We start from the raw sequence: 15,482 nt of genomic DNA on the forward strand, positions 1-15,482 counted from the left end.
GGGCGCCAGTTTGGTACCTGTATGTATTTGATTTTACAACCCTTAATCCAGTCTCCAGAGCTTGTTGGTCTCAGGACTGGAGTCCTGGCTTCACCATTTGCTAACTGTGTGATGATGTACAAGTTACTTAACCTCTCTAGGCCTCAGTTTTCTCATATCTAAGATGGAGATAAGAATAGCACCTAGCTCTTGAGGTTGTTTTGAAAGTTAAATGTGGTAATCTATATAAACTGCTTAGCGTGGCATCTGGCACACAGTCAGATCTCTGCAAGCGTTAGATATTATTATTAATCACTATTCCAGTTAACTAATCCTCAGAAAGTGGTGTTCAGTAACAAGGAACATTTTCCAGGGTCAGCCTAAATTGCGACCTAGGCCATTGAAACGATTGGCCATGAAATCATAATCATGTATTGTAATAAGCAATAGAATATGTGGCTCTGATATTAGACTAACATCCCTTCAATATAGGGACCTGGGGCAAATTAACCTCTTTCTGACTCAGTTTCTTCTTTTAAAAAATAAGCGTGATAATAGCAGCCACTTCATAATATTGTAATGAGGAGCAAATGAGTTAATGCATGTAAAATATTTAAGCTATTAACAAATATTACCCATTATTGAAAACATCAGAGTGTGCCACCTGCTAAGTAAGTGCTTCTGGGGAGATAAAGTTAGCGTATTTCAAATTGGATTGTCATGAAAAATTTGGAAAATTTGGAAGCTAAAACTCTTGCTTTCATTTCCTACTGCCTCAATTCTCTGTATTCTGAATTTGCTCCCTGTATCCCCCTAAAATTGCAAAAGTCAATCATCAAGTTACATCCAATGCCCACTATGCCTCATCTTCTAGGGGAAACAAGAATTTTAGAGGTCAGGCAGCCTAACACTATCAATTCTCAAAAGAGGAAGCTGAAGCCAAGAGAAATCCTGTGAATTTCTCACAGTTCATTTGTGACAGACCAAGAATTACCCATTTTACTGGGTTGTTATTTATTAAGTGACAATGAGTCTATATCACTTTTGACAAGTGAGGGGGGCATGGAATTCGGCATGTGGTTGGTGTAAGAACTCCTCTCTCTCCTCTTTAACCTTGCTTAATAAGGCCCTGGCACAGTTGATATTTTAAGAGGGCTACTCAGTTTTCCCAGAGGGACCTAGGCACGGTGACCCTCTGTAGCATGCAGACCTTGTTTCCTGAGGGGTAATGTTTCCCTTCCCTGTGACTTGCCTCTTGGGGGCTGTGTTCTGATTTTCCTGCTGAGCCACTTGTTGCCTTGGGCTGGCTGCCATGCTTGGCAGTTTTTAGCGAGGGCTATGATAGATGCCAGGAGGTGAGGGGAAGAGCTCTGGGTGGACTCGATCATTGGACAAGCAGACTTAGTGATGGATGAGCCTTCCCCTGAGGAAGTTTTGGACCAGAAAAGTCCAACTGATAAGTTTTTCCAGAATTTAGTAACCCAGAAGCAGTGCCGAAAGAATCTTACCTCTCTTGTGGCTTTTTGTATTGATTTTAAAAGAAATTCTCAGAGGCAGTTCCACATTTTACTGGAAGCACAGCTACATCTACAATAGACTTAGATATATGTGACATGAATTGCTTTAGAAATAACATTTGAGGAGACGGGTGAGAGGAAGGAAGAGAGGGTCTTAAAAAATATCTTTATCAAAATATTTTCTTTCTTCTAAGTATTGAAAAGACACAATATAACCCTTTCTTCTTTCAAATGATCTCATGGCTATTTATTGAGGGGAAATACCAAATGTTTATTATTTTTTTTGAAGAAGCTTCTTCGGTCCTGATGATTCATGTTGATATCATTTTCCTCCTGACTACAGAGGCTGTGAGACAAAGCTACACCTCAAGTGATATGCCAGGGTCAGAACAATTCCCGTCCTGAAGGAGGGTGTGCGACCTTCTTTATCCCTCCTTCACAGACGTCCTTGGGCCCTTGAGACGGATGTGAGTGAGTTTTTCAGTCCTCATGCAAAACAACCATCTAAACATAACAGATGACATCAGCTTGGGCTTTTCAATTCCTGGATGGCAGCAGCGTGTTAATCCAGCCTTCATCCTGGATTTCATAAACTAAAACAAGAGAGCCTGGCAGGAGGACAGCGCTGCTGCTGGGTTAAGGAAATTGATGACGGGAAAGCATGCGGGCAACCCAGTGTATAAAACTCATAAACGTGTAGGCAGAGGCTCAGCTACCAGTTTGGACGGCTGCTTCCCACCAGCAAAGACCATGACAGGGGAGCCCAGCCGGAGGCAGCTTGGAAACATGAAGAGCATCTTGCTGCTGACTACGCTCCTCGTGCCTGCACACCTGGTGGCCGCCTGGAGCAATAATTATGCGGTGGATTGCCCTCAACACTGTGACAGCAGTGAGTGCAAAAGCAGCCCGCGGTGCAGGAGGACAGTGCTCGACGACTGTGGCTGCTGCCGGGTGTGCGCTGCAGGGCGGGGAGAAACTTGCTACCGCACAGTCTCAGGCATGGATGGCATGAAGTGTGGCCCGGGGCTGAGGTGTCAGCCTTCTAATGGGGAGGATCCTTTTGGTGAAGAGTTTGGTATCTGCAAAGGTAAAGAGTGATCCCTTACCTCTCCCCTCCTGGGGCACGCTGAGAGCTTTTAGCCAGCTTGGGAAGTGAGGTGGCTTTGCTCCTCAAGAGTAAGAGGGAAAAGGCAGGTGGATTCTTGACAAGGCACTACGCAGGTATTGTCAAGGGTAGAGACAGAAGGATAGCTGCAAGTAGCAACTGAAACCAGTGTGCAGGAAGGCACAGAAAGAAATGTGGCATTTTACTCATTGCCTTAGGAGATCGCAAAAAGAAAGTTGCAATGGAAGATTTCGTTGGCTCCTTTTCTGGAAAACTTTAGAGACTTGACAGGTAATCTGTTAAGGATGGCTTAGGTGCTCTCTCCTCTGCGAGGCAGCGATTACAAAGGTCTGCACTAGATAACCTCTTGGAATGGCTTCTAGTCCCCAGATTTAGTGACTCTTTGATCTTGAAAGGGTCCACAGGATGGAGGGCCACTCTCAAGATCAAATATTTCTGATAAACACAAATGCACTTTATGGAATAGAGTGAGCTTAAGTCATCTAACAAAATAACTCATTCTTCAAAGAGGGTCCCCTGAAGCATAAAACAAACCTCATCTGACTTTATAAAGGTTTTGGTCATCTGGAAAAATAGCAGATGGTGTTAAGACAAGGAAAAATAACAATAAAGAAAAATAAAAACTGGAAGTCTGTGAAGAATGAGGTTGACCACTAGTACACTTAAAGAAAAACTTTGTCAGGTTGAAATTTTAGCTAAATAATGTAGTTAAGTATTTATAGAAATTATTTTAAACATAGTAACTGTAGTTTAAAATATTTAACATTTTAAAAATGTTTAGAATAAAAAGAATGATGATTTAAAAATACTCTACCTATAGATATCTCATGATCTTATTATGAAGAGCTATTATTAAGAAGCAACACATGCTATAACCCCATGCATCAGTTGTATAATACAAGGAAGCTTTCAAAATTATAAAAAGGACTGAGAAATTTCTAAATAATTATTATGTTTTATGTATTTAATACATTTTTATGAATGATATTTATCCAGTATTGTGCTAATTTCATTAATTCTCCTACTTCTTAGACATATAATGTGTAAATTAATCATCTTTTAGTTTGCAAGACATACAAAATTAAAAAACAAATTCTTAAAGTATTAGGAGAGTTTTATTTTTTGCTCAGTTTATTTTTGTTTATATACAATCAGAAATAGAATATTGAGGAAATATTTTGTTTGGTGAACACATATGCATGTTTCTTTCAACTGAATAGGATCCATATATTTTGTAAATTATGGGGCTTATTGACTAAGAAAACAGTACTTCACATAAGGAAATTAGGGAGGAAGTGGTTAACACAATCATACTTATGATATAGCACATATATGCAGTGGATTGCTTTTTCTCTTGGCATAATATGCCTTTGTACATGTGATGGTAAATGTACATTACATATGGGCAAAGAAACAAGCTGTGTGGCATCTGGAGTCTTTAGCACTGTAGTATTCTACTGAATGATCAAGATACTAAAAAGATATTTAAGATCGCTCTTTTTGGCTTTCTTCAGGTTGCTGATGAATCTAGTTTTAAGCATTTTTCTCTCTGCTGGAAATAGGAGACTTTGTGAGCCTTAATAACTCGAGATGGAGATAATACATTTTGCCACCATCTCCCTTCTTCAGCTTTTTAAAAGAACATCCACATGAAAACTGTAAACTTCAGCTGCATATCCAAATGTCTTCTAAATATTCAGATGTCTGTGAACATCTTGTCTGGATTAACAATCAGCAGCCAACACATATTTAACGAACACTTACTATCTGCCCAGCACTGTTCAGTATATCAGGGGATACATTAAAAGTATCTCTGGGAATTTGGCTACAGTTTTAGTTTTCAATATCACTGCAGGCACAGTCAAATCCCAATCCTGTGTGCTTTTCTGGAAGAGGCCTTTTCAGGATCCCTTTTTAAGATCTCTTCTTCCCGGCAAAGAGAACAGTGTTCAAAACCAGGTTCCTCTGTGATCTGAACCATATTGAAAAGAGCACTCTTAGATCTCTTTAATAAAAAGATATCTCATTGATGATCTACTTGGTCAGTCAGTGGAGTACTGACTGCTAGAGACTCAGATGGCTCACAATTTGTTCTTTACCCACCTGTGATTGTACATTTACAAGGTATTTTCACAACAAGAGAATATTCTATATCTATTCTACTGGCTTTTAAAGGTTGGTTAGTCTACTGAGATGCTGTTTATTCTAAAAACAGCATTTTAAATAATTTTATGCATTTTAAATAAATGATTTTGCCCTCTTTATTTCAATGTAGGATGTTTTGGCATAAGTGTGAGCCCTGGAGCTCTAAAAACTTCTAGTTCTTGGTAGGTGTACAAACCTTCAGGGTGTATAAGCCCCGAGCTTTCTTGCTCATTTAGCATCTTGCATGTTAGCCTTGCAGAGGATTTTACTAGTGAGCCCTCTTAACTACTGAGGGAGTCAGGCAAGTTGTATGACATGCCGTTTCGACAAATAAGGAACTTGATGGGGGTTGGAGCAGATGGAGGATTGATTGCTTAATGGTGAGCTAGGATGATAGCTCTCTCACTGGTTAGTTTGAAGACCTTTCCCATACACTTAAAATAGTCAATTATCTGTGAATACAGTAGATTCAAAGATAGCATCACATTTTTAAAACTCCTTGAGGAGCTGATGCATATATGTCTGTTCAATTTCCCACCTTCGCTGAGCTGTTTCAGAGGTCATCTGTGAGAATTTATTGGTATCTAAGCAGAACATCACCGGAATGAAGACAGGTCCAAGGAGACTGGCTGTGTATAGCTGTCTTCAACTTAACTTTACATCATGACGCTAAGCCACTAAGCCTGAGGCATCCATTATCTGGTCTTAATGTGTGATTTCATATTTATGACTCAAAGTTTCAACTTTCAAATCCTGGGTTTGGAGAATTGGATTTTATTTTACATTCAAGTTTCATGAGGTTGGTTCAAATTGTAAGGCTATGCACACAGGGCTGTTAGGATGGAGACGTATTTACAACAAGCAGCGCCCTCTCCAATTTTCGTTTGTCCCCAGACTGTCCCTACGGCACCTTCGGGATGGACTGCAGAGAGACCTGCAACTGCCAGTCGGGCATCTGTGACAGGGGGACGGGAAAATGCCTGAAATTCCCCTTTTTCCAATATTCAGTAACCAAGTCTTCCAACAGATTTTTTTCTCTCACAGGTAAGCACTGATTCTGCTATAAGCATTGGAACAATAGCCTCATTTCAGTGTGAATAACTTAGAAAATATCTGTGAGTAGAATAAGATGTGGATTGGAATGATTTTATTTCCTTTGCTTTACTCAGGGGAACGGTGGGTGGTAGCTGAGTTTGGTTGCTGTTGCTGTTTTCTAAAAAGAGCCCATCAATAATTTTGAGGTTTATATATAATTTATCATAAAGTTTACCTAGTTTAAATATGATTTATAGGGGGATAAATATGATTAATTACCAAAAATCTGTAATAAAAAATAACCAACTGAGATATTATACAAAGTTCTTTAAATTCTTCAGTGATCTGTTTTATGTATTTACTAGACAAAACTATTCATCTCCTAACTTCACATAGAAAAAGTACTGTGAGGAATTTATTGGATAAGCTTTAAGAGCCAAGATAGAAAATATAGAACATTTGTTTTTTTTAACCAAATGAAAGCATTTAAATGGAATAATTCCAAGTGTGTGTTTTTATGGATTTTGGAGAGGATAAGAAATAGTATCTGTGATTGAAATTTTGGAAATGAATGAAACTGTAGTAATAATTCGTGTGGTGCTTGTTAGTCCATGTGTATTTCTTATATAGGTGTTAGAATGTGAGAAATGCACAACCTATGAGATGGTGCTATGTACATATTTGTTTATTTTGTTGAATAGATGGCTAGTACAGGAGAGTTCCATTAAACTGAAAGTAGCTCATTTAAAGCAACATGCATCACTAAAGTTTAGGCCTCCATTGCACAGAATGGTGACTGAAATGAATAATTATTGTATATTTCAAAATTGGTAAAAGAATGAATTTTAAATGTTACCATTACAAAAAAATAAGTATGTGAGGTGATGGTTATGCTACTTAGTTTGATTTCATCATTCCACAGTGGAAATATATATCAATCATATTGTATCCCAAATATATACAATTATTGTCAATTAAAAACTATATTTTAAATTATAAAAAATAAACAAATAAATAATAAGCCCAACAGGTAGTCACAGAGACTGCTAGTATCAACACACTATAAACTTTTTTTCCCACCACAACTATAATAACAATTCAAGTCCATTGTTATTTAGTTTCTGTTTTTGGTCTTTTGCACTTCAAATTAATAAAATATAAACTATTTGGCAAAGGTACTTGTTTTCTAATTTTACCTCCTTCTTATGTACGGATCAACTAAACATGTTACAACGAAGGGGAAATGTTATGTTTTTAAGTGAATTATTAGTTTTAAGTATGGTGATGCCCATAACAATACTTACATTATACTTACAAAATATTTCCACATCAAAATTACAAAAATATTTCCACACCAAAATTACAAAAATTTTTACAAAAATATTACAAAAATATTTCCACATCAAAGTTAGGCACTGAGATTCTTATCAGAAATATTTGAAAAAAGCGGTCAGTTTTCTCTCTTTTCTGACCTAGGGCATTTCCTTTCATTAGCTAAAGGTGCAACCAGCAAAAGATGATTATTAGTATGATCTTGGTAAACCTTAGTCGGGTCCAGGATGGAGAGCAGAATACCCTAAGGACCTCTTGGAGAGGTCCTTTGTAGTCTAGGGGCCTCTGTAGTCTACATGTGTCTTTGAGACTACATGAGACTTCCAGGTTCATGCGCTGGAGTTTACAGGATAAGGCTTGGGCTTCACTTCTGACACAGGCCTCACATCACCTCTGCACAAACCTGTTTGGGCCCAGCCTTTGAGAGCAGGCTAAATGGCTGCAAGCTTCACCAGCACTAGGACCCCCAGAGCACGAGCTTGTCTTCTCCACCTTTCCACCTGCTGGCTACAGCACTCTTGTCAAATGTGCTTCCTGTCCCCAGTGTTCCACTTGGCGTTTTTTTTTTGGCAGTGAGCTTCCCAAGTTGGGAATTCACAAGTAACGTTTTGTGCAGGAGTGTCTTGGGGGAGTAAGATCTGGAATGTTTCATGGACTTACATACAGTTGTCTGCTGGGCCATGCTAATCTTCTTAAAGTGTTCCATATCAGAACGTGCACTGCCAAAGCAAGCACACCTCACTACTCCTAGAAGTAGAAAATTTCATTTTAGCAAATTTCAAATATTATAAACTTTTTTCATATGTAGAGTGAGAAGTGTCTTTATGAAAGTTCTACCCATTGGTCTGCCTTTTGCCTTCCAGATGCAGCAAAAGTTAATCTGTCTTTCATACCAGTTAGTGTAAGAATCTAACTTGAGACCTGTTTGTACAACATTTGCCTATTCCATAAGTATTTATTAAGTGCCTACTGTGTGGCCAGCACTGTCCTAAGTGCTGGAGATATAGCAGTGAGCAAAATAAAGTCCCTACCTTTGTGAAACTGGAATTCTAGTGGTGGAGTGAGATAATACAGGGGAAAAAGAGACAAATGCATGTAGAAGATAATGTCAGGTGATGATAGGTATACAAAGAGAAGTAATTCAAGGGGTGCTATTGTATATAGAGGTGCTCACTGATACAGAGCAGTGAATACAGTTAGCATGGAATCTTAAATTGATTAAAGATTTCATTGTAAATTCCATGTAAAACAAAATAAAACAAAACTGTGCTGTCTTTGAGCTGTAGACGTTTGAACATGATTTGTATTCTGTCTACTTTCAGAGCATGACATGACATCTGGAGACGGCAATGTTGTGAGAGAAGAAGCTGTGAAAGAGAACGTTGCCAGGTCTCCCGTAATGAGGAAATGGTTAAATCCACGCTGATCCCGGCTGCGATTTCTGAGAGAAGGCTCTATTTTCGTGATTGTTCAACACACAGCCAACATTTTAGGAACTTTCTAGATTATAGCATAAGGACATGTAATTTCTGAAGACCAAATGTGATGCATGGTGGATCCAGAAAACAAAAAGTAGGCTACTTACAATCCGTAACATCCATATGACTGAACACTTGTATGTATTTGTTAAATTTTTGAATGCATATAGATTTGTTAAATGTGCGTGTATAGTAAACTGAAGAACTAAAAAGGCAATTTAGGTAATTTTACATGGAGACAGGTCAACCAAAGAGGAAGCTAGGCAAAGCTGAAGACCACAGTGAGCCCATTAGTTCTTTGACTTTGATGTACATTAGTGTTGAGATAGGGAATGAAGAGTTAAGAGCAGGAGAAGGTGGGGAGGGGGTGGGAGTGGGAAGTATAATATTTAGCCCTTCCTTGGTAGGTAGCTTCTGTAGAATTTAATTGTACTTTTTTTTTTTTTTTTCCACTTTGGGAAAAGTCAAAATAAAACAACCAGAAAACCCCTGAAGGAAGTAAAGTGTTTGAAGCTTATGGAAATTTGAGTAACAAACATCTTTGAATTGAGGGCAATTTCAAAAGGCTGCGGATGTAGCTCCCAGGTTACCTGTATCTGAAGGATGGTTCTGGGGCAGAGGAAACACATATACTTCCACAAATGGCTTTAACGTATGCCACGTCAGAGATAAACCTAAGAAGTATTTTACCCACTGGTGGTTTGTGTGTGTATGAAGGTAAATATTTATATATTTTTATAAACAAATGTGTTAGTGCAAGTCATCCTCCCTACCCATATTTATCATCCTCTTGAGGAAAGAAATCTAGTATTATTTGTTTAAAATGGTTAGAATAAAGCTATGACTCTATAAGATTTTCAAACATCTGAGGCGTGATAAATTTATTATCAGTAATTATAGTAATAATAACCGTAGTAAGCGTAAGAGAAACCTAGAAAAATAGAGTCACTCTGGATTTCAAAAATGTCAAAAAATGAGCAACAGAGGGTCTTTATTTAAACAGAAGTGCCGTGACTTAGGTGAATTTTCAATTTAAAGTAGAAAATAACTTTTTAGGAGGTTTGGAAAAGAAGAGTCAATTTTCAGCAGAAAACATGTCAACTTTAAAATATAGTTTATTTTCATATTTTTTTCTTTTAAACTTGGTTGATAAGTGGAATTAGGAGTATATTTGAAAGAATCTTAGCACAAACAGGACTATTGTACTAGATGTTGTTAGGAAATATTTCAGAAGTATTTTATTTGAAGTGAAGAACTTATTTAAGAATGATTTCAGTATTTACCCGTATTTTATTCTTGAAGTTGGCCAACAGATCGTGAATGTGTACGGGAAGGCCTTTGAATGTAAAGCTGCATGAGCTGTTAGGTTTTGTTTTAAAAGGACAAGTTTATTATTGTTCAATAAAAAAGAACAAGATACAGCTTCTCTGTGTTGATATGTGATTTTGTTAAATTGCTAAGTTATTTTAACAATTCATTCTATAAATAAGAACTCTCGTGCATATTAAAGGACAAGTTCTTCAACAGAATTTTCTGCTCTGGATAAGCTTCTTCTATCGATACTGGGGGTCAGGATATTTGCTTCTCTGCCTCACATTTTTGATCTACTCATTTTTTAGAGCTTCCTAAAAGTAGGTCCCAATATATTAACTCATTCTGCAAAACAACAACAAAAAGGTAAACACTTCTGTTGGCATCATTAGTTAGCTGCAGAGCTAAGGCTTGAAATAACCATTTCTATTTTGCTACCTGGATGGCTCTTGAGGTCCTAGACTTAGAGTAGTTTTTCTTCTTTGTTTTGTATTCTCTTCCTGGATTTTGACATTTTCAATGGTAGAAACTTTGCCATTAAACAGCTACTGAGTGCTCCTTTGCACTCTTCCACGTTCTGTGAGGAAACCCCTTATAATTAAATCTCAATCAGTTGTTAGCTGTTTGACTGAAGATTACAGCTCTAAAAACATTGAACAATTTTTACTTTTATCATTTTAGGTTTCTCACTCATGCTCCCACTCATAATTAATACTAGCATTTTATTTTCATATATTTTCTAATATTTTTGAAGGTGGTTACTTTTTAGAAAATATAGCCAAAGACAAACCTCTCGGTACCTATGGAAGAAGAGATTATTTTACAACTTTGAAGCTTGAGTGTTGTATTCAAGAACAGTATACATTCATTCAGCCTTGTGGGCAAATTATGAAAACATTTTAGGTGAATTGATAAAAATGCTAAAAAAGTGTCTATATAAGAAAAAATCCTGTTTGCTCGAATTAATATATTTTGTAAGATGGTAGGAATTGGGTGTGAATGAGACACAAAGTTACATGAATGCCAGATATTTACATTTTTATGAACTGAAAATCTCTACTTTCACCTATGTGCGAGAAAGTTTGAGGCTACTCTGTCAGGGAGTGAGGTTATTTAGAGATCTGCCCTCTTGGTTTGAAGCCCGGGCCACAGTCCAAATGCTTCTTTGAGGAAGTGTGGAACAAGAGCTAGACTGGAGCAGGACTGGCCTCTGTTTCGGGCTCTGCAGTAACCACTTGTGTGACCATGGGCAATAAAATCAGATGAAAGTGGGCCCATTTGCTCTGAGTGGCAGGCATATTTTCTAGCTGCCCAGCTTCATGGTACTGGGGGCTCTTCCTGGTTTTCACCCCAAAAGCTAGGACCTGTCTATCCCAAAGTGCTCTGCAGTCTTACAACTAATCTTCATAGAAGTGGTCTCCAAAATCTTTGGATCTGTACACCTCTGACTGCATATTTTGCGAGTGCAAAATTTTTTTGACCATGTAATTTCAAACTATATACACACTATCGTATTAATATATTGTGTTCATTATAAAACATACACTCAAACTAGACATTTTTTAAATGAAGAGATAAGAGATATAAATAGAAGTTTTGAAATTTTCTTCCCTCACTTCAATGGACCATTCCAGAAAACACTTGGGAAACAAGAAAATTCCATAGATCAATGGGCCCAATCTCATTTGATATTGGAGAGAAACTAAGCTGAGTCACAATAAATATTTCTGGAATGAATGGATGCTTGGATGAATGAATGGGTGGATAGGTATATAGATGAAGGTAGGAAGGATGGATAGGAAGAGGGATGGATGGATGAGTATTGCATGAATGGATGACTGAAGGGATGATTGGTGGAAGCATGGATGAATGAATAAATAAAGGAATGGATGGATGAGTGAATGAATAAAGGATGGATGGGTGAAGGAATGGAATAAATAAAGCACATAACAGGCCCTGTGTCTTCACCAGAGCAGCAGCTGCTCAAGAAGACAGCCTTTCCTCCCCTTTCGCCTGCCAGATCCCTGACTGCCCAGATACTTATCCTTCCTGTTGGGTTGTGAGGTGATTGAAAATGTTGAGAGCCTACACAAGTTAGTGAATCTGACAAATAGAATTGTTCAAAGCAACAAAGACAGGAAGTGCTTCTCCCTCAGGCATTGGGGATATCACCAGTGGTAGCAAAAAGGGTAAGGTAATTCTTATAGTCAGACCAGGTTGTCATTTCCTGTGAAAGGCAATTTGGGAGGACTGCTCTTGCATCCTGCATTTTATTCCCTCTTTCACCCTGGTCTCCCTAGGCATAAAGGATCTATAGGTGTCATTCAACACCACGCAGATATTTAGAGGGAGAAGTGATTATTTCTGATTTCCCATCAGTTATCCTAGTCATTAAACTGAGACCTAGCATTAAAAGGGTGCCTGACATAGAGTAGTGGTTCTCCAACTTTAGCATGCATCAGAATCACCTGAAAGCCCTGCCAAAACACGTATTGCTGATTCAGTAGGTTTGAGGTGGGGTCCAAGCATTTTCCATTTTAACAAGTTCTCAGGTGGTGCAGATGCTGCTGGTCTAGGGATTTATACTTTGAGATACGAGAAAATCTAGATTTGTTTAGAAAGGAGATAAACTAAGGGGTGATCAAAACTAATCATTGTTGACCTTATGAAAGAATGCATTGCAATATATCGTAACTAGCTGGTACACTTAATTTTTTTGAAAACTCTTATTTTGGAGGAGGGGGCAGGGTCTTGCTCTGTTGCCCAGGCTGGAGTACAGTAGCACAATAATAGCTTACACTAACTTCAAACTCCTGAGCTCAACTGATCCTTCCCCCTCAGCCTCCTGAGTAGCTAGGACTACAGGCACAGACCACCACACCCAGCTGATTAAATTTTTATTATTTTTTTTTGTAGAGACAGGGTCTTATTATGTTGCCCAGCTAGTCTTGAATGCCTGGCTTCAAATGATCCTCTTGCCTCATCTCCCAAAGCACTGGGATTGCAGGCATGAACCACTATGTCTGGCCTGTTTGAAGATTCTTAATTGTTTAAGCTGCTGAGAAGTCAGAGAAACTTTCGGCTAAACTGTGGGAACTTTGTGGGGACAAATAGAGGAAGAACACAAAAGGAGGATGGAAGTAGAAGAACCAGAGACTTGGGAAGTAATCAAGTAATATAGTGTCATAGAAAAAAACAGCATTCAAGAAGAGTGAATGGCGTCCTGTGTCATGGAGAGAAAAGGCAGAACCAGAGTCCTTAGGTAGGCCCTTGTGACCACAGTGGAGCAGTGTCCATGGGGAGATTGGGTGAAAGGCAGACAAGGGTATGAATGCTGCATGGGAGGTGAGCACTTTTTCATAAGGTTGTCTGGGAAGGACAAAGGTTTAGTTTGCAATTAAAGAGAAAACAGAGTTACAAAAGGAGTTTCTTTCTGTTCACCCCAAAGCCCCACCCCCATGGTTAGAGAGACACCATTCCAAGGTCAGGACCACCAGTCAAAATGAAGATAGAGACTTTATGTAGTGACGATATAGTTTGATTTGCTTACTTGAATTAGTTTATAAAATTCCACTTAAATCAACTTTTGAGACATAACACTCACAAAATAGATGCATTGATACACTTCCCAGCCCCTGAGAGAATATAGGCATGCATGGCAGTCTGTTATTGGACTCCTGAAGAAGGCCCCAAGGAAATCTAGTCTAAACCTTTTATTTTACAGATGAAACACCTAGATCCAAATAAATTCAGTGATACAATCTTGTGCATAGTGGTGAAAACTCTACTAATTAACATCGTCCCATGTGTAGTCATTTAATTTTTAAAAATGAAAATATCAAAAATTTTTAGTTTACATACTCTATATTTTAAAATATACATACATATGTAGGCTTTAAAAAGTATACATTCTTTTTTTTTTTTTTTGAGACAGTCTCACTCCATTAACCAGACTGGAGTGCGGTGGCACGATCTCGGCTCACTGCAACCTCCATCTCTCGGGTTTAAGCCATTCTCACGTCTCAGTCTCCCAAGTAGCTGGGAATACAGGCACGTGCCACCATGCCTGGCTAGTTTTTGTATTTTTGTAGAGATGGGGTTTTGCCATGTTGGCCAGGCTGGTCTTGAACTCCTGACCTCCAGTGATCTGCCCATCTTGGCTTTTCAAAGGGCTGGGATTGCAGGTGTGAGCCATTACACTCAGCCCAAAAAGTATACATTCTTTTGTGTAGAAATTCCACTTCCATGATTTTATTCTAAGGAAATACTTGGTTAAAGTGTGCATGAATGTATATACAATAAATGTTACAACATTTTTATAGTATTGAAAAATTGCTATTGGCAAATAATCTGAAAAGGTCATTGATACAGCATTGGTTAAAAAAAAGACAGTATAGCCAAGAATTGAATATAATTTAGACATTGAAAATGATGAGGTGCATATATCACGACTGATGATGTACAATGTGTTAATTCCAAAGCAGAGAGAGACCATATACTCAGTTCTGGTCATTGGTCAGGTAGTGTGGCTGCCAGAAGGAGTGCACATCATCTTTCTTGACTACACCACAATCAGAGTGTGGACTACTAGATTTTCATGACTCCCTTCCCCCTAATTTGAGAGCAGCTGTTTTTTTTAAAGTAACACTTTTATCAGATTTCCCTAAAACATTCACCTTAATATTCATGGAAATAACAATTCTCTTGCATTACTAGCTTACTGATGTATGTAATATTTAATTAAGTTATATAACAGAGATAACTGCACAAACAGGTTTGGGAATAAATGCAACAGACTCAGTATGCTTTAAAAAAATTTTAATGGATACATAGTATTTGTACATTTTTATGGGGTGCATGTGATATTTTGCTACATGAGTAGAAAGTGCAACAATCAAGTCAGGGAATTTAGGGTACCATCTTGAGTGTTGGGTGCATGTGATATTTTGCTACATGTGTAGAAAGTGTAATGATCAAGTCACAGTATTTAGGGTATTCACCATCCCGAGTGTTTATCATATTTATATGTTGGGAACATGTCAAGTCCTCTCTTCTAGCTATTTTGAAATATACAATACATTATTGTTAACTACAGTCATCCTACTCTGCTATCCAACATTAAGGCTTATTTCTTCTGTCTAACTCTATGTTTGTATCTGTCAACTGACCTCATTCTTTGTCCCTACCACTTGCTCCCAATCCTTCCCAGTGTCTCATTCTACTCTCTACTTCCATAAGATGAGCTTTTTCTTTTTCTTTTTCTTTTTTCTCCCACATATGAGTCAGAACATGCAATATTTGTCTTTATGTGCCTGGTTTATTTAACTTAATATAATTTAAAGGCTGTTGGTAGGAATGTAAATTTGTATGGCCATTACAGAAAACAGCATGGAGATTTCTCAAAAAACTGAAAATAGAACTACCATATGATCCAGCAGTCCCACTACTGGGTATTTACTTATCCAAAGGAAAAGAAATCAAGGGAAAATATATCAATGGGATACCTGTATCCCAATGTTTGTTACAGCACTGTTCACAACAGCAGAGATATGGAATTAA

General features: G+C 38.0%; 1 protein-coding gene across 1 annotated transcript; it reads left to right on the forward strand.

Annotated features, from left to right (window-relative positions):
• The first annotated feature begins 1,565 nt into the window (after positions 1-1,565).
• Positions 1,566-10,036, forward strand: ESM1 (endothelial cell specific molecule 1). Its single transcript, XM_050794113.1, has 3 exons — positions 1,566-2,583; positions 5,662-5,811; positions 8,457-10,036. The coding sequence occupies exons 1-3, from the start codon at positions 2,145-2,147 to the stop codon at positions 8,558-8,560; spliced, it is 693 nt and encodes a 230-aa protein (XP_050650070.1). The 5' UTR covers positions 1,566-2,144; the 3' UTR covers positions 8,561-10,036.
• Positions 10,037-15,482: the final 5,446 nt, after the last annotated feature.

The sequence above is a fragment of the Macaca thibetana genome, chromosome 6 (genome assembly GCF_024542745.1).
Source record: "Macaca thibetana thibetana isolate TM-01 chromosome 6, ASM2454274v1, whole genome shotgun sequence".
Taxonomy (NCBI): Eukaryota; Metazoa; Chordata; class Mammalia; order Primates; family Cercopithecidae; genus Macaca; species Macaca thibetana.